Consider the following 25353-nt stretch of genomic DNA (forward strand, 5'->3'; position numbering starts at 1 on the left):
GAAGGAGGGAAGTGACTACCGACCCACAGGTAAAATATCAACATTATCAATTCCAGTCACTAGAAAAAATTTCCAATTGTTTATCAGCAGAAATTTAGATAAAAGTCTAATCTGGCTCCCAAAAGTATGGGGAGAAATCATTTTCAATAATGAAAATAATCTGGAAAGGGCAACCTACTGACCTAAGTGAAAACATACAAATTCACAGCCTAGGCAAATCTTCTCTGTAACTTGATTTAGGTCAGAAATACTTCCCTATATAAAAACAAAACTGCTTAGTCTTTTACATTTGAATGCCTCTTTCAGATTACTGGGCTGGTAACGGAGGGAACCATGGGGAAAGCCACTGAAAGGCCACTCACCGACTACCAGGCAGGACCTCTCTGTGCCTCTCCAACTCCTACCACAGAAACTGCCCTGCACTTAGCTGACCAACTCTTCACGTGACTTCTCTATCAATGTGATTCTGAACGAAAACTGTGCAGTTTCTTTACTAATGCTCACACTACAAGTCCACAAACATGAGCCAGACCAGCCACCGCTGTTAGAAATGAGCAAAATCATTGTCCTTTTTCCCTTCTCAAATAGCCAGGCAATTGTCATTAAACATTACATATACTGAAAACTTTTATAGACCACCATCTCCACCTGCCCATATGATTTGGAAACACATACTCCAGAAATTCAGCTCCCTGACTTACAACATTCACACTACCAGAAACAAGGCAAGATGCCTAGGGACCCACTTTGTCCCTGAACAGCCAAGTGCATCTCTCTTATTGTTTAAAAGATTCAAATGTAATAAATATTTACTTTCATTAAACACACAGACACATTGTGGCATTTTAGGAATGTTATAATTATAGATGCAGATTACAAAAAAGAGGAGGAATCTGGTACTATAGAAAAACAAACCATTCTCAGCCCAGTATTTCTGGTTAAAGGAGTTTGTAACCTTTAAAACTAAAGAGTGGTGGGATCAAGGGAGGGTGGAGAAGGAAGTAGAGAAGTTTGTGTGAACGGGTTCAGCCTCGTACCACAGGGAAGCTTGACATCAGTGTAAGGTTACCACAGGACATGTTCCAGAACGCCTTGTCTAATCAGCTGCTCACACTTCCACCTAGGTAGAAAGTGCTGAAAGGAACAGGTAGGGGAGAGAAAGAGTAATGATTGGAAAAGAAATTTAAATTACATTTTACATCATTAAAAAGCACCAACTGATTATATATTTTTTATATTCCAACAGATATAGTTAAGTTAAATTTAAGTATATCTGCTGTGTTCCTCAACTGAAACTGATGGTATGCAGAGCTGTACTGAATTCTGATTTTTATAAACAAATTCTTACTTTGATTGAGTTAAATTTAAAGACTTGTGCATTCTAGTGGGTGTTTTCCCTAGAGTTTGCATTTTGAATTTATGCACAGAAAACCCAGGTAGGTGAGATTTTGGGGTACCAGATGACAAGCTGTACAACTCACTAAGGAACATCTCCATTAAATCTTTTCTAGAGTTTGAGTCTGAATATTTATTCTAATAACAGTGACAACTATTCTGTAGTTTTTCAAGGATTAAAAGTATTTGTAACCTATAAAATCAGTGCTGTTTACACTCTGTGTTGTGAAGACCCTGGCGCTCAGCTAACGCTCGTCCTCCATCTCCTGAAAGGATACTGTTCACATTCTGAAGTGGAAAGGAATCTCCTTGTCTGATTCCCTCCTAACACACAGGAGCTTAAAGCAGAAGTGAACATTTCCTAAGCTTTGAAGTGAGGAGGTACAGGAAGAAAGGAAGGAAGATTTTCCAGCTCATGGGTGACCAACATAATCTCAAAGAAAGACATACATGGATAAAAACGAAAAGCAGTATAGCCTTAAAAAATAATTGTAGTAGCAGAGGTTATCAAAAGCATTCAAGAAAGCAAACTGTAATTTCAGCGCGACTGTGCACCTAAAAGATCCCTATTTACAAATGTCAAAGCCCTTATGCAAGGCCTGTGACCAAATAAATGCCTCTACACCAGTCATGAAACACATGGGCCAAGGACTATTACCTAACATGTTACTGAATTCTTTTTTTTTTTTTTTTTTTTGCGTTTTTCTGAAGCTGGAAACAGGGAGAGACAGTCAGACAGACTCCTGCATGTGCCCGACCGGGATCCACCCGGCACACCCACCAGGGGGGATGCTCTGCCCACCAGGGGGCGATGCTCTGCCCATCCTGGGCGTCGCCATGTTGCGACCAGAGCCACTCTAGCACCTGGGGCAGAGGCCACAGAGCCATCCCCAGCGCCCGGGCCATCTTTGCTCCAATGGAGCCTTGGCTGCGGGAGGGGAAGAGAGAGACAAAGAGGAAGGCGCGGCGGAGGGGTGGAGAAGCAAATGTGTGCTTCTCCTGTGTGCCCTGGCCAGGAATCGAACCTGGGTCCTCCACACGCTAGGCCGACGCTCTACCGCTGAGCCAACTGGCCAGGGCCTGAATTCTTAAAAAGACTTTAGGATGTATAATACAAAAAAGGTGGCCCACCACCACCCCAACAGAAAAAAGGGGGAAAAAAATACTGAGTTATATGTTATTCTAATTTTTTTTTTTATAAAAATATGGGGTTTCTGATTTTTAGACAAACAGAAACATGTTTACTATACTAATGAGCATTAAATGAATGTATAGTAAGAAAATGTCTCCTGTTACGTTTCATATTATGTGGACAGATTCTATAGAAAACTGATTTTAGATGTGGTCTATTTATGTATGTATGTATGCATGTACATACATACTCACTTATTTATAGGAAGGGAGAGACAGGAAGAGAGAGGAAGAAAGGTAGTCAGACATTTTTAGAAGCCCCTGAATATGAACTATAGTAGTTTATATGTTTTAAATTTTTTTCTCATTTTTATAATTAAGGGAAGGGTGATACTAAGAAAGTTAAAAGTATCACCAAGGAGTAATTGTGTGACACAGGAGCAAATGGAAGAGGGGCTCAGCTGGGTCTCCACTTGCCCAGCCCTACCAAGGTTCTCCCTGCCACTGAGGAACCACCAGCATCTGGGCACACTGGGTGGGAAGATAAGCCATAACGCTTGAGAAAAAAATTCAGCCACAAAAGGGTGTTTAGGAAAGTGATATTTTCTCCTATCTTTTGTTTTTTAAACATCATTTTGCTTTAAGAACCATTTTTTTTTAAAGATTTTATTTATTCATTTTAGAGAGGAGAGAGTGAGAGAGAAGGGAGAGAGAAGCGGAAAGCATCATCTCCCATATGTGCCTTGACCAGGCAAGCCCAGGGTTTCAAACTGGCAACCTCAGCATTCCAGGCTGACGCTTTATCCACTGCGCCAACACAGGTCAGGCCATTTTCTCCTTTCTTGCTTTATAAGGAAAGCATTATTCTTGTGAACCAGGGCTTGACTTTGGGCCCTCCACCAGAAATACAGATTTTTATGAGCATTGACTTATCAGTATTAATTCATTAATATTATTCAATTCATAAATATCCTACTTCTTAGAGGACACTGGGAGGGAAATTTTGCCTCAACAAAAATAGATTTTAAGGTACTCTAAAAATGTCTTTAAAATATTCAACATTTGTTTTAGAAAACTACTCAAAGTTCTAAGGGTACTCATAAAATGAGAGATCAAATAAGTCATTCCTTCTTAAGGAAGTAAGTCCAACCGCATAACCTGAAGCATTCTTTTGCTCTATGACATGCACAAAGATGTAGGGTATTAGATACTAACCAGTTGATAGCAGATGAAAGGCAAGAAAGAGTGGATTTCATTAGATAATTTTTCCTCCTGTATTATGTAATTATAAAAAATTGAAACAATAAAAATAAATTTAGCTAATGTGAAATTAGTGTGAACTTGAAGACTTCTAAGGAAATAATAAATATATTGAGATTCTTAGAAAATATTTGGTTTAAATAACAACTTCCATTTTTGTTTTTCCCTTTTAAATTCTGTTAAAATATTTCTGTAAATTTTTTTTTATCTGTATCATTATCTGTTTGCTAAAGAACTAGGATTTGTAAAGTGAAGTACAAGTTAAAAATGACTGCTTATCACCTTTTTAATTATTCAAAGGAGCTAAACCCAACATTTTCACAGTGCCTTAACTAGAATAAGGCCCATTGTGATAATTTCCCTGGAAAAGGCTTAGTGTTAAAATACAAGCAATATTCTAGTAAATTAATTAACCTTTTCTTAATATAAATATATGCAACATTTGCCTCAACATTTTTCTATTTAGAAAACGTAGTCTTACATTAAAATAATGCCTAGATATGAATGATCATCATATTTTGCTACTGATTTCAATGTTTTCATCATGTAACACAACATTTAAAATATCTTAAGACAAGAAATACCTGGCTATTTTTTTTTAATAGGACTGAAGTACCATCATCAACTTCAAATTCTCCATAGTCTTTTAGACATCGTACCTGAAAGAAAAATACTGATGTTTTATCTATTTTTAAGAGACAAACAGAAAAGGAGAAAGATGAGAAGCCTCAGCTCGTAGTTGTGTCACTTTAGTTGCTCATTGACTGCTTCTCATATGTGCCTTGACTAGGCGGCTGAAGCTGAGCCAGTGACATCTTGCTTAAACCAGCGACCTTAGGTCTCAAGCCAGCAATCTTTGGGCTCAAGCCAGCTACCAAGGGATATAGTGGATGATCCTCTGCTCACACTGGCAACCCTGCACTCAAGGCTGGGGAGCCTGCACACAAGCCACATAAGCCAGCACTCAAGCGTGAGCCAGCACTCAAACCTGGGGCCTCAGTGTCTCAGGTCGACACTCTATCCACTGCACCACCGCCAGTCTTTTTTTTTTTTTGAGAGAGGGAGAGGGAGGATGGGAGGGACAGACAGTAAGGGAGATGAGAAGCGTCAACTCATAGTTGCAGCTCTTTGGTTATTCATGCTTTCTCATTATGTGCCTTGATCAGGGGGCTCCAGCTGAGCCAGTGACCCCTTGCTCAAGCCAGTTACCTTGGGCTTGAGCCAGTGACCTTGGGTTCAAGCCAGCAACCATGGGGTCATGTCTATGATCCCACGCTCAAGCTAGCAACCCCACGCTCAAGCTGGTAAACTCAAGCTGGTAAGCCAGCAACCTCAGAGTTTCGAACTTGGGTCTTCAGTGTCCCAGGCCAATGTTCTATCCACTGCGCCACTGCCTAGTCATGCTCTAAATTATTTTTTAATATAAAGTAAATAAGGATTATATAAATAACCACACAATAACATTATTAGGCTTTCTGTTGGTCTGTTTCTTCTCTGTGTACTTAGGCCTGGTACTCCTACTGAGATATTCTAGTGATTCCAACTGTTCTGGTTTGATGGGAAGAATGGCACCATCTCCCAGTGTATGTGTGCGTTGTGCTAACAGCAAGGAAACCCAGGAAGCTGTGAAGGGGAGACATCATTGCATTCTTTCCTCTCTGTAAATCCTAAAGTATCAAGTGGCTAAAATATACATTTACAAAGAAATGACAATGTTTTAGACCAATTCCAACATGCCTCTTATAGATTCCTCCCATGAAATATCAGTATTTGAGAATAGAACATGGGTAAGTCTGCAAAACTTCTGTTTTAAAAAGATTTTCCACTGACTGGTGGTGGCGCTGTGGATAGAGCATCGACCCAGAATGCTAAGTTTGTTGGTTTGAAATCCAAGGTCAGCAGCTTGTGTTTGGGCTCCCTGGCTTCAATGTGAGCTCACCAGCTTGAGTGTGGGGTCTCTGGCTTGAGTGTGGGATTGTTAGCACAATTCCAAGGTCACTGGCTTGAACCCCAAGGTTGCAGGCCTAAAGCCCAAGGTTGCCAGCTTGAGCAAGGGGTTGCTGGCTTGGCTTGAGTGGTGGCTGGTCCAATCCCCAGTCAAGGCATGTATGAGAATCAATGCAAAACGAAAGTGAAGCAACTACAGGTTGATGCTTCTGTTTCCCTTCCTGTCTCTCTCTCCATTTCTCTCTTTCAAGAAAAAAATAAAAAGATTTTTCCAATCTCCTTTGATATTCAGACTCTTTCCCCCAAATAATTAGAAGTAAACCAGACTTCTTATAACATGAGATGCAGACTCATGTTATAAGAATCAGGAGAGGTTCTTAGTTGGAAGGTGGGACACATCAGACTGCCTTTTGATAACCACTTCTATAACTTCTGTAACTACAGAGAAGGAATGTTCCTGAAAAGAAGGTTACAGACCTGGCTACAGTTCCAACTGCTGCTACAGGGAACCAGGACATTTTATTCTCCTTAGTAACTAGGACAGTTATTAGTAACGCCAACTTCAGGAATAAGTTTCAGTCATTTACTTTATCTAGGTAATTTCATCATGTCCTACAATTTCTCTAGAATCTTACCAGACTCCTAACAGTATTTTAACTTGTTCCATCAACTGGCTTCAACAATTATTAGCATCTGGTCAATCCTGTTCCCTCATCCACTTCTAGATTTTGAAGCGAATCCTAGATATAATCCATTTCATCTATATATTTTAGTATCTATTTCTACAAAAGAAGATTCTTTCTGAAAAATACAATCTTGATACCATTACTGCATCGCATTGAGAATTTTTCAATCATGAGATATCCAGTTAGTATCCAAATTTCCCATTTCAGAAGTTATTTTTTTAAAAAGTTGCCATGTTCAGAGTCCAACAAAAGCTGCACATTACATGTTTCTGATATCTCTCTTTTAGTCTATAAAGTTCCTTCCCTCTTCTTTTCTTCTTGACAATTTGCTAAAGAAACTGAGCAGTTTGGTAGTTTCCCATAAACTATAGTTTTTAAAAATATCTTTATTGATTTTATTTTTTTTATTTTAATTTATTGTTTACATAGACTCTAGTGTCACCCCGAATGCATCCTCCCCTCCCCTGTATTCCCCTCAACATCTCCCTTGCCCCATCCCCACTTCCCTTCAGGTTTATCCCATCCTCTCCTCCCCTTTCCCTCTGTCCTCTTTCCCTCTGGTCCTTTTGATCTCTCCTTTGTCTCAATTCCGTTCCTCAGTTCACATTGTTCATTGAATTCCTCAAATGAGTGAGGTCATATGATATTTTTCTTTCTCTGCCTGGCTTATTTCACTTAATAGTTTCCTCAGGTGCACTATGGGGAGGGGGTCAAGGGAGATGTTGAGGGGAATATGGGGGGGAGTATATTTGGGGTGACACTAGAATCTATGTAAACACAATAAATCAATTTAAAAAACAAACAAACAAAAAGTAAGATTTCCTTCTCTTTCATGGCCCTACAGTACTCCATTGTGTATATGTACCACAGCTTTTTAATCCACTCGTCCATTGACGGACACTTGGGCTGTTTCCAGATCTTGGCTATCATAAACAATGCTGCAATAAACATGGGGGTGCATTTCTTCTTTTGAATCAATGATATGGTGTCCTTGGGATATATTCCTAAAAGTGGGATAGCTGGGTCAAAAGGCAGTTCCATTTTTAATTTTCTGAGGAATCTCCATACTGTTTTCCACAGTGGCTGTACCAGTCTGCATTCCCACCAGCAGTGCAGGAAGGTTCCCTTTTCTCCACATCCTCGCCAGCACTTATTCTGTGTTGTTTTGTTAATGAGCGCCATTCTGACTGGTGTGAAGTTATATCTCATTGTGGTTTTAATTTGCATTTTTCTAATAAGTGATGTTGAACATTTTTTCATCTGCCTATTGGCCATCTATATGTCCTCTTTGGAGAAGTGTCTATTCATTTCTTTTGCCCATTTTTTGATTGGATTGTTTATCTTCGTGGTGTTGAGTTTTACAACTTCTTTATAAATTTTGGTTATTAATCCCTTATCAGACGTATTGTTGAATATGTTCTCCCATTGTGTGGTTTGTCTTTTTATTCTGTTCATATTGTCTTTATCTGTGCAAAAGCTTTTTAGTTTGATATAGCCCCATTTGTTTATCATTTTATTTCACTTGCCCGTGGAGATAAATCAGCAAATATATTGCTGCAAATGATGTCGGAGAGCTTACTGCCTATGTTCTAAGATGCTTATGGTTTCATGACTTACATTTAAGTCTTTTATCTATTTTGAGTTTATTTTTGTGAATGGTGTAAGTTGGTGGTCTAGTTTCATTTTTTTGCAGGCAGCTGTCCAATTTTCCCAACACCATTTGTTAAAGAGACTGTCTTTACTCCATTGTATGCTCTTCCCTCCTTAGTCAAATATCAATTGTCCATAAAGGTGTGGGTTTATTTCTGGGTTCTCTGTTCTGTTCCATTGATCTATATGCCTGTTCTTATGTCAGTACCAGGCTGTTTTGAGTACAATGGCCTTGTAGTATAATTTGATATCAGGAAGTGTGATACCACCCATTTTATTCTTCATTTTCAAGATTGCTGAGGCTATTCATGTTCTTTTTTGGTTCCATATAAATTTTTGGAATATGTGTTCTATATCTTTGAAGTATGTCATTGGTATTTTAATAGGAATTACATTGAATTTATAAATTGCTTTGGGTAATATAGACATTTTAATGATGTTTATTCTTCCTATCCATGAACACTGTCTTATTTATTGATTTTAGAGAGGAGGAGGGGGTAGGGGAAGAGCAGCAAGCATCAACTCATAGTAGTTGTTTCTCATACGTGCCTTGACTGGGAAGCCCTGGGCTTTGAACTTACAACTTCAGCTCTCCAGGTCGATGCTTCATCCACTGCACTGCCACAGGTTAGGCATTCATAAACTAAATTTTGTTGTGGATTCCTGTTGTGGGGTCATTTAACATGTCCCCCTCTCTGTCCTTGAATTTCCTACAGAGTGGGAGTGAAGTCTGGAAGCTAGATCAGATCAAGTCTGGTTTTCTGGCAAATGGTATTATGTATGTGTTTTTGCAAGACCTCTGTTTCTTTTTGAATGTGTGGACCCTAAGAAGATTCATTTGATATTACCAAAAAGGAAATTATCTGCTGAAATGGACTCTCCATAATCAAGAGAGGGCCTAATTTTAAAAATACAGGGTTAGCAAAAGTAGGTTTACAGCTGTTCAAATGGAAAATAATAAATAATAATACAAGAATAAACTGTTTCTTGTACTCAAAATTGTAAACCGACTTTTTTATTTTTTTATTTTTTGTATTTTTCTGAAGCTGGAAATGGGGAGGCAGTCAGACAGACTCCCGCATGCGCCTGACCGGGATCCACCCGGCATGCCCACCAGGGGGTGGTGCTCTGCCCATCCGGGGCGTCACTCTGTCGCAACCAGAGCCACTCTAGCACCTGGGGCAGAGGCCAAGGAGCCATCCCCAGCACCCGGGCCATCTTTTGCTCCAATGGAGCCTCGGCTGCCAGAGGGGAAGAGAGAGACAGAGAGGAAGAAGGGGAAGGGTGGAGAAGCAGATGGGCGTCTCTCCTGTATGCCCTGGTTGGGAATCGAACCCCGGACTTCCGCATGCCAGGCCGACACTCTACCACTGAGCCAACCGGCCAGGGCCATGTAAACCGAATTTTGCTTACCCCTATAATAACAGCCTAGAGGTCACTTGCTGACAGGGACTTCTCTTTTCACAAACAGTGTGTCCGTAAAGTCATGGTGCACTTTTGACCGGTCACAGGAAAGCAACAAAGGATGATAGAAATGTGAAATCTGCACCAAATAAAAGGAAAACCCTCCCAGTATCTGTAGGATGATGTAGCAGCATGTGCAATGGCGCAGATGATGACATAACACCACGTATACAGCGGAGCAGCCCATGGCCATGCCAGTCGAGATGTGGATGGTACAGAGGAAAGTTCAGTGTGTTCTGTGGCTCGCTAAATTCGAATCCATGACCAAAGTGCAATGTGAATATCGGCACGTTTATAACGAAGCGCCACCACATAGGAATAACATTACTTGGTGGGATAAGCAATTGAATGAAATCGGCATTTTGGTGGAGAAACCCCGTTCTGGTAGGCCATCAGTCAGTGACGAGTCTGTAGAGGCTATACGGGATAGCTACCTAAGGAGACCTGAAAAATCTGTGCATGAACCCACAATGAATTGCATTGAATAGGTATGAAACTGGGAGAGTTTTCCTTGTATTTCGTGCAGATTTCACATTTCTATCGTCTTTTGTTGCTTTCCTGTGACTGGTCAAAAGTGCACCATGACTTTACGGACACACTGTATTTTGTATACCAGGGTAGACCTGACTAAACCCTCCACCTCATGCACTATGCCACACTTGTTTAACATGTCCCCCTCTCTGTCTCCAAATTTCCTGCAGACTGGGAGTCAATTATGCCAATTTGAGTCAACCATTGCAGGGATGCCCTGGTTTCATTTTTACTTTCTTTTACTTTTATTTATTGATTTTTAGAGAGTGAAACGCTGATTTATTGTTCCATTTATTTATGCATTCATTGGTTGACTCTTGTATGTACCCTGATGGGGAATGAACACACAACCTTGGTGTAATGGGACTATGCTCCTACCAACTGAGCTACCTGGCCAGGGCTGGTTTCATCTTTTGAGCAATGGACTGAGATTTTCCCTGTCCAATTAGAACTATGCAAACTATATTCTCATTTGCATCTATACCAACAAACCAGAACTGCATGATTTGGACCAATCAGAACTGTACAATTTGGAAACCTCATTTACATGAAATGGATCAAAATAGAAACTACAGGCAAGAAAATTCCCTATAAAAGGTGCCTTCTCATTTGTCTCAGTGGAGCAACACTTTCAACACTTTGTTTCTGATGGAGGCTGCTTCTGCCTAGTTTACAAACTATTATCTAAAAAGAGTTTCTCTTTATTCACTCCACAGGCTTTTTAACTTGTTTACAGATGTTAAGATTAATCAGTGATTCGGGTGTTATCCATAACCATCTGGTGCTATCCATAACCATCTGTATCTATCCATTATTAAGGACTCCATTAACTTTCTAAGGTTTTAGTAGCTATTTGCCTTCATGCATTAGGGTTACAAAATGTCATTAATGTAGTTCTTTTATTCTTGCTGCATTTATTAGTGGGAATTCTTCTATTAAGAAATTTTCCTTGTAAATAATCTGGCTACTCTGAGATAGAGTTTTACAGTAAAGGTAGATGGATACCTGATTCCATTCTTTTTTTTTTTTCATTTTTCTGAAGCTGGAAACAGGGAGAGACAGTCAGACAGACTCCCGCATGCGCCCGACCGGGATCCACCCGGCACTCCCACCATGGGGCGACGCTCTGCCCACCAGGGGGCGATGCTCTGCCCATCCTGGGCGTCGCCATGTTGCGACCAGAGCCACTCTAGCGCCTGAGGCAGAGGCCACAGAGCCATCCCCAGCGCCCGGGCCATCTTTGCTCCAATGGAGCCTTGGCTGCGGGAGGGGAAGAGAGAGACAGAGAGGAAAGCGCGGCGGAAGGGTGGAGAAGCAAATGGGCGCTTCTCCTGTGTGCCCTGGCCGGAATCGAACCCGGGTCCTCCACACGCTAGGCCGACGCTCTACCGCTGAGCCAACCGGCCAGGGCCTCCATTCTTTTTTTATTGCTTTTCAATGTAAGTTACATACCTCATATCTCCAAGGGGGCCCAAAAAGGTTTTATTTTTTAAAATTGTAATTGTTGTATGGTGTCATTATCCATTCACAATTCTAACAAAATTGATGTTACTCAATTCACTGATAATTCACTTTGATGTTCAAATTGCTCCTTCTTTGGTCAGAGGGAGCTCCTTCAAATCAGTTCCCAAAACTCTGAGCAACCATGTAATCCTTCATACTTTCCTTGCTTTCTAGAAAGACATGGTGTTCCCACTCAGCTTGTACATTTTTTATTTAAAATTAAGAATCACTCCTTTTTTTCCTGAAGAAGCCCTGGTTTTATTTAGTGGGAAATGGCAATTAGACTCCCAAAGCTATATGCTCATTATCTGGGGGTGGTTGTTGTTTCTAGGCTTTTTCAGCAGACAGAGATAAGAAAAAAATTGTTTTTAAAGAGATGATTCAACCTGACTATATCCTGTTACTTCAAATTCGAGTTTGGGAAAACAGAATTTTCACTTAACTTTTTCATTTTAATATTTGAATCTCTCTTCTCTTATTTTGAAAATCTTGGTTCCCAGTGCCATACTTTTTTGCTCTATTCTTCAATCTTATACCCACTAGAAATAATCAATTTATGTGTTTTAAAGTAATTTAAAATAATTCCAGTTTGACTAATCCATCAATTTAAAATACAGGTTAATTTGTTTCATTTTGCTCTCAAAATTTGTGAGTCGATTTTCCACTTTAACTAAAAAATGTTGACATGGTTCTGAAGCCAAAAATATTAAAACTGATCTATTTAGAAAATTTTAGTTTTTTTTATCATCCACGTACAAGTAGTATTTTTTATTTTGGTTTATTCCCCCCCCCCCCCCCTCTTTTTCTAGTGAGAGGAGGGGAGATAGTAAGACAGACTCCTGCATGCAACCCAACCAGGATATACCTGGCAATCCCCCATTTGGGGCTGATGCTCTGCCCATATGGAGCCGATGTTTGCAACTGAGCCATTTTAGTGACTGAGGGAGAGGCTCTATTGAGCCATCCTTAGTGCCTGGGGCCATGCACTCAAATCAATCAAGCCATGGCTGTGGGAGGGGAAGAGAGAGAGAGAGAGAGAGAGAGAGAGAGAGAGAGAGAGAGAAAGTGGGAGCAGGAGGGGAAAAGAAGCAGATGGTTACTTCTGTGTGCCCTGACTAGGAATCAATCCCAGGATTTCTACATGCCAGGTCGACACTCTACCACTGAGCCAACTAGCCAGGGCTCCCTTTCCTTTTTAATATAAGCTTATATATATATTCATTTACCCTCAGAAAAAGGCAGCACAATCTATGCATTAAAGAAAAAACCAATTTTTTTTTGCCTGACCAGGCTGTAGCACAGTGGATAGAGCGTCGGACAAGGAACCAGGTTCAAGACTCTGAGGTTGCCAGTATGAGCGTGAGCTCATCTGGTTTGAGCAAGGCTCATCAGCTTGAGCTCAAGGTCACTGGCTTCAGCAAGGGGTCATTCCATCTGCTGTAGCCCCCCGGTCAAGGCACATATGAGAAAGCAATCAATGAACAACAAAGGTGCCACAATGAAGAACTGATGCTTCTCATCTCTCTCCATTTCTGTCTGTCTGTCCCTATCTGTTCCTCTCTCGGTCCCTGTCTCACACATACACGAACACAAAAAGCCAGTTTTAAGAGATATACTTACTTCAATATATAGGCTTTTGGGAGGTTTCGTATCCTGTGTAATATCCAAACCTTCAATTCCTCCCAATGACCTCATGTAAGTAGCAAGGGACTTTTTATAATGATTGAACCATTCGATCTGCAAACATAAAGATGGTAATATCACAAAATTACCAGTAGAAACTGTATAATCATCCTTTCAAAAATAGCACATATACCCATATGGATCATGGTTATGACCATTCATTCATTTAAACCATAGGCATAGCCTGACCAGGTGGTAGCACAGGGGATAGAATGTTGGACTGGGATGTGGAGGACCCAGGTTCAAAACACCAAGGTCGCTGACTTGAGCATGGGGTCACTAGCTTGAACATGGGATCAGACATGACCCCTTGGTCGCTGGCTTCAGCAAGGGGTCACTCACTCTGTTGTAGCCCCCTGGTCAAGGCACATATGAGAAAGCAATCAGTGAACAACTAAGGAGGCGCAAAGAATTGATGCTTATCTCTCTCCCTGTCTGTCTGTCCTTATCTGTCTGTCTGTCACACACCCCCCCCAAAAAAAACATAGACATAGCTCATTTTATTGAGCTTCACAGACATTGTGTTTTTTTATAAATTAAAAATTTATGACAACCTGATAGGGCTGCAGGTGGGGGACATGTCCCCTTTCCTCCTTAAATGGACAAAGGGACACTGACAAACTGGATGTTCCAGGTCACTACCCCCTGGGCATCCAGGTGACTAACCCGGGTGTGGATGATCCCCTAGCTTACTTATGGTTAATCTTTCATAAATTGCTAGAAACTATATTTTTCCTTAAGGACTACCAGCCCCTACCCTTGAATCCCCTATTTAACTCTACCTGTTAGAGAACTGGTTGCTGACCTCTGTCTTAGGAGTCAGCCTTGGTTGCTGAAATCCACCTTAGGAGTCAGCCTGGCAGATGATCCCCTTGTAAACTTTTCTTGCCTGAACTCGGGTGTCTCTTTTGACCGACCTTACAAATCCTACATGCTGCAAGTCTACAGCACTGTTTTTCCAAAAGCATTTTCACACAGTGTCTCTGTCACGTTTTGGTAATTCTCATCGTATTTCAAACTTTTTCATTATTACTATACTAGTTATGGTGATCTGTGATCAGTGATCTTTGTTATAATTGTTTTGAGTCTAGGAGGTAGCACAGTGGATAGAGCATCAGCCTGGAATGCTGAGGACCCAGGCTTGTAACTCTGAGGTCACCTGCTTGAGTGAGGGGTGACTGGCTTGAGTGTGGGATCACAGACATGACCCCTTGGTTGCTGGTTTGAGCCCAAAGGTCGCTGGAGGAAAGAACTGTTTTGCCCATATAAGGATAGCAACCTTAATCATAAATGTTTGATGTGTTCTGTCAGCTTCACCAATCTGCTGTTTTCCGGTCTCTCTCTCTATCCCCTCAGGCCCCCCGATTCCCTGAGACACAAAACATTAAAATTAGGCCAATTAATAACCCAAGAACGGCCTCTAAGTCTTCAAGTGAAAGAGTCGCACATCTCTCACTTCATTTATTTTTAATTAAAAATTTTTTTTTCATTATTGACTTTAGAGAAAGGAAAGAGGAGGGAGGAAGGGAGGTGGGAGAGAGAGATAGGAACATAGATCTGTTCCTGTAGGTGCCCTGTCCATGGCTTGACCCAGCAATCTCTGAACTTTAGGATTATGCTCGGACCAACCGAACTATCCAGCCAGGGCTACACAGCCCTCACTTTAAATAAAAAAGTAAAAATGATTAAGCTCAGAAAGGAAGGCATGTCAGGCTGATAGCTAGGCCCCTTGTGCCAGTTAGCCAAGTTGTGAATGCAAAGGGATTAAAGGAAATTGGAAGTGCTACTCTAGTGAATACATAAATGATAAGTGAAACAATCTAGCTGATCAGGTGGTGGCACAGTGGATAGAGCGTCAGGCTGGAATGCTAAGGACCCAGGTTTGAAACCCCAAGGTCACCAGCTTGAGTGCAGGCTCATCTGGCTTGAGCAGGAGATCATCTACACGATCTGAAAGCTCGGAAGCTTAAGCCTAAAGGTTGCTGTCATGAAAAGCCCAATGTCACTGGCTTGAGGAAGAGGACACTGGCACAGCCCCGGCCAAGGCACGTATGAGAAGCTCAGTGTACAACTAAAGTAAAAGCACCTACAAATTGATGCTTCTCACCCTCTCTCTCACACACACAAAAGTTTGATCATGAGATTGCAGCATTTCAGTCACATCTTCAGGCTCTACTTCTAATTCTGGTTCTCTTGCTTTTTCTACCATATCTGTAGTTACTTCCTCCACTATCACGTTGAAGTGATATCTATTGACACCATCCCCAAAAATGATTGAATATTGCAGGGCATCGTAGCATCGATGGGTTTCTGCAAGTTTTGTCAATTGATTGTTTCTCTGATGAAGAACAATATCTCTAGGTGGAATTGATCTCTGACTATAACAATTGCCACTTTGTCTATAGTTGGAGCATTGAATCTTTGCACATGGTCTCCAGCAGCTGTTTTGTCAGCACAAATAACAATATACAATGTTATTTGTATATTGTTTCTCTGTCACGTTTTGGAAATTCTCATCATATTTCAAACTTTTTCATTATTACAATACTAGTTATGGTGATCTGTGATCAGTGACCTTTGTTGTTATAATTGTTTTGAGTCTAGGAGGTAGCACAGTGGATAGAGTATCAGATGGCATCATGTCAATTGCTGTTTTGAACAAACACACTAAATTGTTTTTTTTGTGAAGAAGCTCTTGCAGTTGGGAAACGATGGACCTTTTTATGCCAGTAGAAATTCCACAGCGTGCATTCAATTCATCAGTGCCATCACCAATGAAATACATTTGTAGGAATTTATGTTGACCATCTGGGAACGGAAGCAGAGCCGGCTTTATGATAAATTTGTCCTTTCACTTTGAAAGTTGGCATAAATTGAGCTGTTACGATTTCTGCACCAAACAATGTCATTTGGAAGCATGAGTTCTATTTCCTGATGTTAGATAGGAAATGCTTTGATTCGGCGGTATATCCGGCAAACAAAGTTTTTAATGGCTCTGGCGGTTCTCAAAGTTAAGGCAGTTTAATTTTTCCAGCAGCGCAACACACTCCTTTTGTTTCTCCATTAAATTTCAGAGCCTTGCAATAAGGACACACTTCAGTCATAGTGCCAATGAGAACATGACGGCTCAAACTATAATCATCAGCTGGGTTGTACCGGAATGCAAGGCGATTGTAATCGCATGATTGCTGAGCACGGAGTCTTGTTTGACTCTGATCTGCTGTTTCTTCTTGACATCTTTCAGCCACTCTCAGCCTGTCTTGTTCATTCTGTTGAGAACAAAGCAGATCTGAAGCTGCAGAATGTGATCACCGTACTGGCGACCCTGCATCCTCAAGTCTGGCTGCACGTAAATGGATCGTAAGTCGGAAACATTGAAATGGAATCATAAAATATTTAGTATAGCATGTGTTGCTTTTACGTCTAACAGATGGCACTGTTTTTATTAAAAAAGCATGTTTTTACCTATCACAGGTGTGACATCTATATCTATATAATAGGTATATAAAAAAGAGCACATATTCGAATGTAATATTGTGTCAAGGCCCTGGCTGGTTGGCTCAGTGGTAGAGCATCGGCCTGGCGTGCAGGAGTCCCAGGTTCGATTCCCAGCCAGGGCACACAGGAGAGGCGCCCATCTGCTTCTCCACCCCTCCCCCTCTCCTTCCTCTCTGTCTCTCTCTTCCCTTCTCGCAGCCAAGGCTCCACTGGAGCAAAGTTGGCCTGGGCACTGAGGATGGCTCCATGGCCTCTGCCTCAGGCACTAGAATGGCTCTGGTTGCACATCACCCCCTGGTGGGCATGCCGGGTGGATCCCGGTCGGGCACATGCGGGAGTCTGTCTGACTGCCTCCCCGTTTCCAACTTCAGAAAAATACAAAAAAAAAAAAAAATTTCAAAGCAATCGGTGAAGAACTTTCGGAGATTTAAGATTTTGAACAAATGAACATTTACATTTTTATTTATATAGAAGATTTACAGTAGAGTAGATCAAGCCGAGAATCAAATCAGCAATTTGAATATAAGGAAACAAAAAAACACCCAGTAAGAACTGCAAAAAGAAAAAAAATCCAAAAAAATAAAGATAGTGTAAGGAGCCTCTGGGACAACTTCAAGCACCAACATTGACATCATGGGGGTACTGATGAAAAATGAGAAAAAGGATCTAAGTGGTGGCACAGTGGATAGAGTGTCAGACTGTGACACAGAGGACCCAGGTTCAAAACTCCGAGGTCACTGGCTTGAGCACAAGCTCATCTGGTTTGAGCAGGGCTCACCAGCTTGAGCCCAAGGTCACTGGCTTGAGCAAGGGGTCACTTGGTCTGCTGGAGCCCCCAGTAAAGGCACATATGAGAAAGCAATCAATGAACAACTAAGGTGCCGCAACAAAGAACTGATGCTTCTTATCTCTCTCCCTTCCTGCCTGTCCCTCTCTGTGTCTGTCTCTCTCTGTTGAGAGAGAGAGGGGGGGGAGAGAAAGGGATGGAGAACCTATCTGAAGAAATAATGACAGAAAGCTTTCCTAACCTGGTGAAGGAAATAGACATACAAGTCCAGGAAGCACAGAGAGTCTCAAACAAGATGAACCCAAAAAGGCCCACACCAAGACACATCATAATTAAAATGTGAAAGGTTAAAGACAAAATGGAGACAGGAACATTGAGCTGCTCCTGTATGTACCCTGACCAGGGAATCAAACTGGCAACTTCCATACGCCATGATGATTCTCCAACTACCTGGGCAGGGCTAAAAGAATCTTTTTTTTTTTAAATTCAGTGAGAGGAGGGGAGGTAGAGCGACAAGACTCCCATATGTGCCCCGAACAGAATCCACCTGGCAAGCCCACTAGGGGTCGATGCTCTGCTCATCTGGGGCATAGCTCTGTTACTCAGCAACCGTGCTCTTTTTAGTGCCTGAGGCAAAGGCCATAGAGTCATCCTCAGTGCGGGGCCAACTCACTCCAACTGAGCAATAGGTGCAGGAGGGGAAGAGATAAACAGAGAGAGAGAGAGAGAGAGAGAGAGAGAGAAGAGGGAGAGGCATGGAAAAGCAGATGGGTGCTTCTCCTGTGTGCCCTCACCGGGATCCCAGGACATTCACACACTGGGCCAATGCTCTACCACTGAGCCAACCGGCCAGGATCAAGATTTTATTTATTTCTTTTAGAAAGAGGAAAGAGTAAAAGATAGAGGAGAAAGAGGACAGGAAAGCATCAACTCACAGTAGTTGCTCCTCATATATTGATATATATGCCTTGACTGAGAAAGCCTGGGTTTGAACTGGCGACCTTAGCATTCCAAGTTGACGGTTTACCCACTGAGCCACCACAGATCAGGCAAGAAAGATTATAGGTTTAAAGAATAAAACAGGCCTGACCAGGCAGTGGCAGAGTGGACAGAGCACAAGCCTGAATGCAGAGGACCCTGGGTCAAAACCCTTGAGTACAGTGGTACCTTAGTTGTTTATTGATTGCTTTCTCATATGTGCCTTGGCCACGGGGGGTGGAGTGGGATGGAGAGGCTTGCTCCTTGCTCAAGCCAGTGACCTTGGACTCAAGCCAGCAACATTGAGCTTCAAGCCAGTGACTTTTGGGCTTAAGGTAGTGACTATGGGGTGATGTCTATGATCCCCTGCTCAAGGTGGCATCCCTGTGCTCATGTTGGGGAGCCCACGCTGGATGAATGCACGCTTAAGCCAGCAACCTCGGGGTTTCGAACCTGGGTCCTCAGCATCCCAGTCAAACACTCTGTCTACTGCGCCACCACCTGGTCAGGCAATCATGTGATTTTTATTCTTCATTTTGTTTATGTGATGAATCATGTTTATTGATTTGTGAATATTGTACCAGCCTTGCCTCCCCAGAATAAATCCCACTTTATCATGGTGTATGATCATTTTGATGTTTTGCTGGATCTGGTTTGCTAATATTAATATTTTTTTCAGAAGTTTAGCATCTATGTTCATCTGGGATATTGTCCTATAGTTTCTTTCTTTGTAGTGTCCCTCTGGTTTTGGAATTAGGATAATGCTTGCCTCATAAAATGAGCTTGAAAATCTTCTCTTGAATTTTTTGAAATAGCTTGAAAAGGATAGGTGTTACTTCTTTGAATATTTGGTAGAATTTGCCTCTGAAGCCTCCAGTCCAGGACTTTTGTTTACTGGGACTTTTTTGATAACTGTTTTAATTTCATTTGTTGTAATTGGCCTACTTCAGTTTTCTGATTCTTCCAGATTCATTTTGGAATATTTATGTTTCTAGTAATCTGTCCATTTCACCAGGTTGTCCAGTATTTTGGCATATAGTTCTTTATCATATTTTCCTACAATCCTTTGTATTTCTGTGGAGTCAGTTGTTACTTCTCTTTCATTTCTGATTTTATTTATTTGGGTGTTCTCTTTTTCTTGATGAGTCAGGTTAAAGGTTTGTCAACCTCGTTTACTTTCTTTAAATTTTTTTTTTTAACTGATTTTAGAGAGGAAGGGAGATAGAGAGAAAGAGAGAGGAGCATCAATCTGTATCTGTATGTGCTCTGACCAGGGACTGAACTGGCAACTTCTGCATTTTGGGATGATGCTCTAACCAACCAAGCTATTGAGCCAGGGCCAATCTTGTTCACCTTTTCAAAGAACCAGCTCTTTGTTTCATTGATATTTTGTATTTTTGTTAGCCTATATGTCATTTATTTCAGCTTTGATCTTTATTATTTCCTTACTTCTACTTTTTCTGTGCTTTGTTCTTTTTCTAGTTCTTTTAGGTGCAGTATTAGATTGTTCATGTGAGATTTTTCTTGCTTCTTGAAGTATGACTCTATTGCTTTGAACTTCCCTCTAAGGACAGCTTTAGCTGTGTCCCTTAAATTTTGGGTTGTTGTATGTTCATTTTCATTTGTTTTAAGGAAATTTTTTATTTCTTCCTTGATCTCATTGTTAATTCATTAGTTATTTAATAATATGCTATTTAGCCTCCAAGTATTTGAATGTTTTTCCATTTTTCTATCGTAGTTGATTTTTATTTTCATGCCATTGTGGTCAGAAAAGATGCTTAATATGATTTCAGTCTTCTTAAATTTGAGACTTATTTTATGTCTTAACATGTGGTCTATCCAAGAAAATGAACCATGAGCACTTGAAAAGAATGTATATTCAGCTACTTTGGGGTGAAATGTTCTGAACATATTAATTAAATCCAGTTGATCTTGTGTGTCATTTAAGGTCACTGTTTATTTTTGATATTATGTCTGGAGGATATATCCATTGATGTTTGTGGATTGTTAAAATCCCCTACTACATTGCTTGCGATCTCTTCCTTTATGTCCATCAAAATCTGCTTTATATATCATATTTAGGTGCTCCTATGTTGGGTGCATAGACATGTACAATGGTTATATCCTATTGTTGAATTGTTCCCTTTATAATTACTTAATGACCTTCTTTATCCCTTATTATAACCTTTGTTTTCACCCTTTGAGTAGTGAGTTTTATTCATGCTCACTGATCCCTGGGAGCGAGTTGGTTTTTTTTTGTAAATGATATTAGTTCCAGTTACCATTTTATTAACTTAAAATCATGTTTGATAACTAATTTATAGAAACAAGAAGAACATACATTTCCCTTTGTTTAATGTTGCCTTAGACCAGTGGTTCTCAACCTGTGGGTCACGACCCCGGCGGGGGTCGAACGACTAAAACACAGGGGTTGCCTAAAGCCATCGGAAAAATGTATTGTATAATAAATATGTATTTTCCGATGGCTTTAGGCGACCCCTGTGTTTTGGTCATTCGACCCCCGCTGGGGTCACGACCCATAGGTTGAGAAGCGCTGCCTTAGACATTTTTAAAATAAATCAATTGTACTCTGGAGGCACAAGATATATATGAATGTTCATACTACTTAAAGGGTTAATCCATTTACATTTAAGATTATTGATATGTACTTATTTATTGCCATTTTATTATCTTTTCTAAGTGAGAGAGACAGAGAGAGGAACAGATCAGTAGGGACTGACAGGAAGGGAGAGAGAGAAGCATCAACGCTTCATTGCAGCGCCTTAGTTGTTCATTTATTGCTTTCTCATATGTGCCTTGACGGGGGGAGGGGTACAACAGCAGAGCAAGTGACCCCTTCCTCAAGCTAGCGACCTTTGGGCTCAAACCAGTGACATAGGGTCATGTTTATGATCCTGTGCTCAAGTCAGCAACCCTGCGTTTAAAGTCACTCGCTTGAGCAAGGTGTCACTTGGTCTGCTGTAGCTCCTTGTTCAAGGCACAAATGAAAAAGCAATCAATGAACAACTAAGGTGCCACAATGAAGAACAGAAGCTTCTCATCTCTCTCTCTTCCTGTCTGTCTGTCTCTATCTGTCCTTCTCTGTCTCTGTCATACCTAACTAACTAACTAAATAAATAAATGTTGTTGGGAAAATTAGACAAGTACATGCAAAAAAAAATTAAAATTAAACCACCAACTTACACCATTCACAAAAATAAACTCAAAATGGATAAAAAGACTTAAATATAAGTCATGGAACTATAAATATCTTGGAAGAAAACATAGGCAGTATACTCACTAATATCTCTCACAGCAATATTTTTGCTGATTTATCTCCATGGGCAAGTGAAATAAAGGACAAACAAAACAAACAGGACTATATCAAACTAAAAACCTTTTGTACAACAAAAAACACCATGAACAAAATAAAAAGACAACCCATACAATAGAAGAACATATTTTCCAATATGTTTGATAAGGGGTTAATAACCAAAATTTATAAAGAACTTCCAAAACTCAATACCAGGAAGATAAACAATCCAATTTAAAAATGGGCAAAAGAATTGAATAGATACTTTTTCAAAGAGGATATACAGATGGCCAATAGGCATATGAAAAAATGTTCAACGTCACTAATCATCAGAGAAATGCAAATTAAAACCACAATGAGATACTACCTCACACTTGTAAGAATGGTGCTCATCAACAAATTATTAGAAAACAAGTGCTGGCGAGGGTCTGGAGAAAAGGGAACCCTCCTGCCTGCTGGTAGGAATGTACTTGTGAAGCCACTGTGGAAAACAGTATGGTGTTTCCTCAAAAAATTAAAAATGGAACTGCCTTTTGATCCAGCTATCCCACTTTTAGAAATATATTCTAAGAATAGCAAATCAGATTCAAAAGGGGTGATATGTACCCCCATGTTTATTGGAGCATTGTTGAGAATAGCCAAGATCTGGAAACAGCCCAAATGTCTGTCAGTGGACAGGTGGATTTAAAAGCTGTGATACACATATACAATGGAATACTACTTGTCATGAAAAAGAAGGAAATCATACCTTTTGCAACAGCATAGATGGACCTGGAGATTACTATGCTAAGTGAAATAAGCCAGGCAGAGAAAGAAAAATATCAATCTCAGTTATATGTGGAATCTAATGAACAAAGTGAACTGAGGAACAGAACAGAGGCAGAGGCGGGGTCACAGGGACCAGAGGGACAGCTGTCAGAAGGAAGGGGAACGAAGGGATGGAATCAGAGAAGGGATTAGTGAAATAATATATACACAACAGATAGACACAGATAACAGGACAGCAAATCCCAGAGGGAAGGGAAGAGGAAGTTAGGGGAAGGGGGGCTAAGAGGGACATGAGGGTGGGGTATGAGAGTGTTATACTCAGTGGGACACTTGAATCCATGTTAACACAATAAATTAAAATTAATAAAAGTTTAAAAAAGAAAAAATAAAACTAGTCTGGCATGGAAGAAGAGAGGATAACTGCCATCCCAGCCCCCACCCCATTTCACCTTAAGAGAGAATGAGTCTAAAGATGGTATAAGAATGGGCTTGGTCCCTCGGAAAGGGAGATAAGAATCTAAACATTCATTGAAAATATTTATAAATTGCATTTATGTATTTTTTAATGAGAAGGTCCATATCTTTTGTTATATTTTAAAGGGATCTTAAGAGATGGCTATGACTGAAGGTTGGATAGATAAAAGTGGGCTTTGAAAAACAGTTGTAAGCCTGACCTGTGGTGCTGCAGTAGATAAAGAGTCGACCTGGAACACTGAGGTTGCAGTTTTTTTAAATACTTTATTTATTCATTTTAGAGAGGAGAGAGAAGGGGGAGGAGCAGGAAGCATCAACTCCCATATGTGCCCCAACCAAGCAAGCCCAGGGTTTCGAACCAGCGACCCCAGCGCTCCAGGTTGACGCTCCATCCACTGCGCCACCACAGGTCAGGCGACGTTGCAGTTTTGAAACCTAGGGTTTCCTTGGTCAAAGCCCAAATGGGAGTTAACACTTCCTGCTTCCCTCCGCCTCTTTCTCTTTTTCTTTCACCTCACTAAAATGAAAAACAGTTGTAAAAAATTCTGCTTGCTCTTGGAAAAAATAAGATGTCACTGTTGCATTGTTATGGCAGCCATATTCATTCCTTTCTGTTTTCTAGTTTTTCAAACAATTAAACACTAAATTAAAAAAGAAACCATAGGCAATAGACTCTCAGACACTTCTGGAAGCATTATTTTGCCAATATAGCTCCTTGAGCAAGTGAAACAAACAACAAATTGAGCTATATCACACTAAAAAGTATTTGCAGAGCAAAAGACACCATTAACAAAAAGGAAACCCACTCAATGAGAGGATGTATTCACTGGTATGCCTGATAAGGGGTTAATAACCAAAATTTATAAAGAACTTCTAAAACTCAACACCAGGAAGGTAAACAAGCCAATTAAAAAATGGGCAAAGGACCTGAATAGACACTTCTCCAAAAAGGACATACAGATGGCCAATAGGCATATGAAAAAAGGCTTAAGGTCACTAATCATTAGAGAAATGCAAATTAAAACCACAATGAGATGTCACCTCACACATGCCAGAATGGCGCTCATTAACAAATCAAAACAAATCAACAAACCACAAGTGCTGTCAAGGGTGTGGGGAAAGGGAAAGCCTTTTGCACTGCTGGTGGGAATGCAGACTGGTGCAGCCACTGTGGAAAACAGGATGGCGTTTCCTCAAATTAAAAATGTAACTGCCTTATGAACCAGCTTTCCCACTTCTAGGAATATATCCTAAGAATCCCATGTTCATTGCAGCATTGTTTACAATAGCCAATATCTGGAAACAGTCCAAGTGATCATCATTGGAAGAGTGGATAAAAAACCTGTGGGTAGCCTGACCAGGTGATGCCGCATTGGATAACGTGTCGGACTTGGACACTGACGACCCAGATTTGAAAACAGAGGTTGCTGGCTTGAGTGCAGGCTCACCAGTTTGAGTGCAGGGTTGCCAGTTTGAGCCCAAAGGTTGCTGGCTTGAGCAAAGGATAACTGGCTCACCTGGAGCTCCCCAGTCAAGGCACATATGAGAAAGCAATCAATGAACAACTAGAGTGCCACAACTATGAGTTGATGCTTCTCATTTCTCTCCCTTCCTGTTTGTCCATCCTTCTCTCCCTCTTGTTTATAAAAAAAAAAAAAAGCTACGGTACATTTACACAATGAAATGCTACATGGCTGAAAAAGAAGTCTTATATTTGCGTACACATAGATGGACCTTGAATTATGCTAGTGAAATAAGCCAGGCAGAGAAAGACACATTACCATATGATCTCATTTATATTGATATGTGAAATTTAATGAACACAATATACTGAGGAACAAAACAGAAACAGAGGCAGGGTTACAGAGAACAGATAGACAGCTGTCAGAGGGAAGGGGAAGCAGGGGCAGAATTAAAGAAAGTGAAGGAATTAGCCTAATTATATATAGATAACACATAAATATATACAACAGAATAGCAATCCCCAGAGTGAAGGGGGGATGGAGGTAGGAGGAGAGGAGGAAAGGAGGTGAAACTGGGGTGTAAACTTTGCATGGGGAAGGGTGGGCATGATGCAGTTAGTAGAGGGCTTGTTTTTTTTTATAAAGTTGTCTATTGATTTGCAAGAGCAATTTGCCATTTAGTGGAAGTTTCCCAGAGCCATTGTTGTTGATCCTTTGAAAAAAGGAACAACAATAATTTTGAGGCTCAAAACCTATAAACTGTAAGGGTTGCCTATGCCCCTTGATAATCCAGGAGGTAACAAGATCAAAATATGGAAGTGA

At 40.7% G+C, this 25353-nt stretch overlaps 1 protein-coding gene across 4 annotated transcripts in view; it reads right to left on the reverse strand.

Moving 5' to 3' along the window:
* Positions 1–25353, reverse strand: part of GINS1 (GINS complex subunit 1) — a 44649-nt gene that overhangs the window by 146 nt on the left and 19150 nt on the right. For 2 of the 4 annotated variants that reach the window (XM_066255234.1, XM_066255232.1), the window contains exons 5-7: positions 13188–13304; positions 4371–4445; positions 1–1134 (exon numbers count right to left, since the gene is read on the reverse strand). In XM_066255234.1, coding sequence (XP_066111331.1) covers positions 1066–1134; positions 4371–4445; positions 13188–13304 — 261 coding nt within the window. In that variant the 3' untranslated portion in view covers positions 1–1065. The remainder of the gene's footprint in view (positions 1135–4370; positions 4446–13187; positions 13305–25353) is intronic. The other 2 variants (XM_066255233.1, XM_066255235.1) reach the window with 2 other exon arrangements.

The sequence above is a fragment of the Saccopteryx bilineata genome, chromosome 2, assembly GCF_036850765.1.
Source record: "Saccopteryx bilineata isolate mSacBil1 chromosome 2, mSacBil1_pri_phased_curated, whole genome shotgun sequence".
NCBI lineage: Eukaryota > Metazoa > Chordata > Mammalia > Chiroptera > Emballonuridae > Saccopteryx > Saccopteryx bilineata.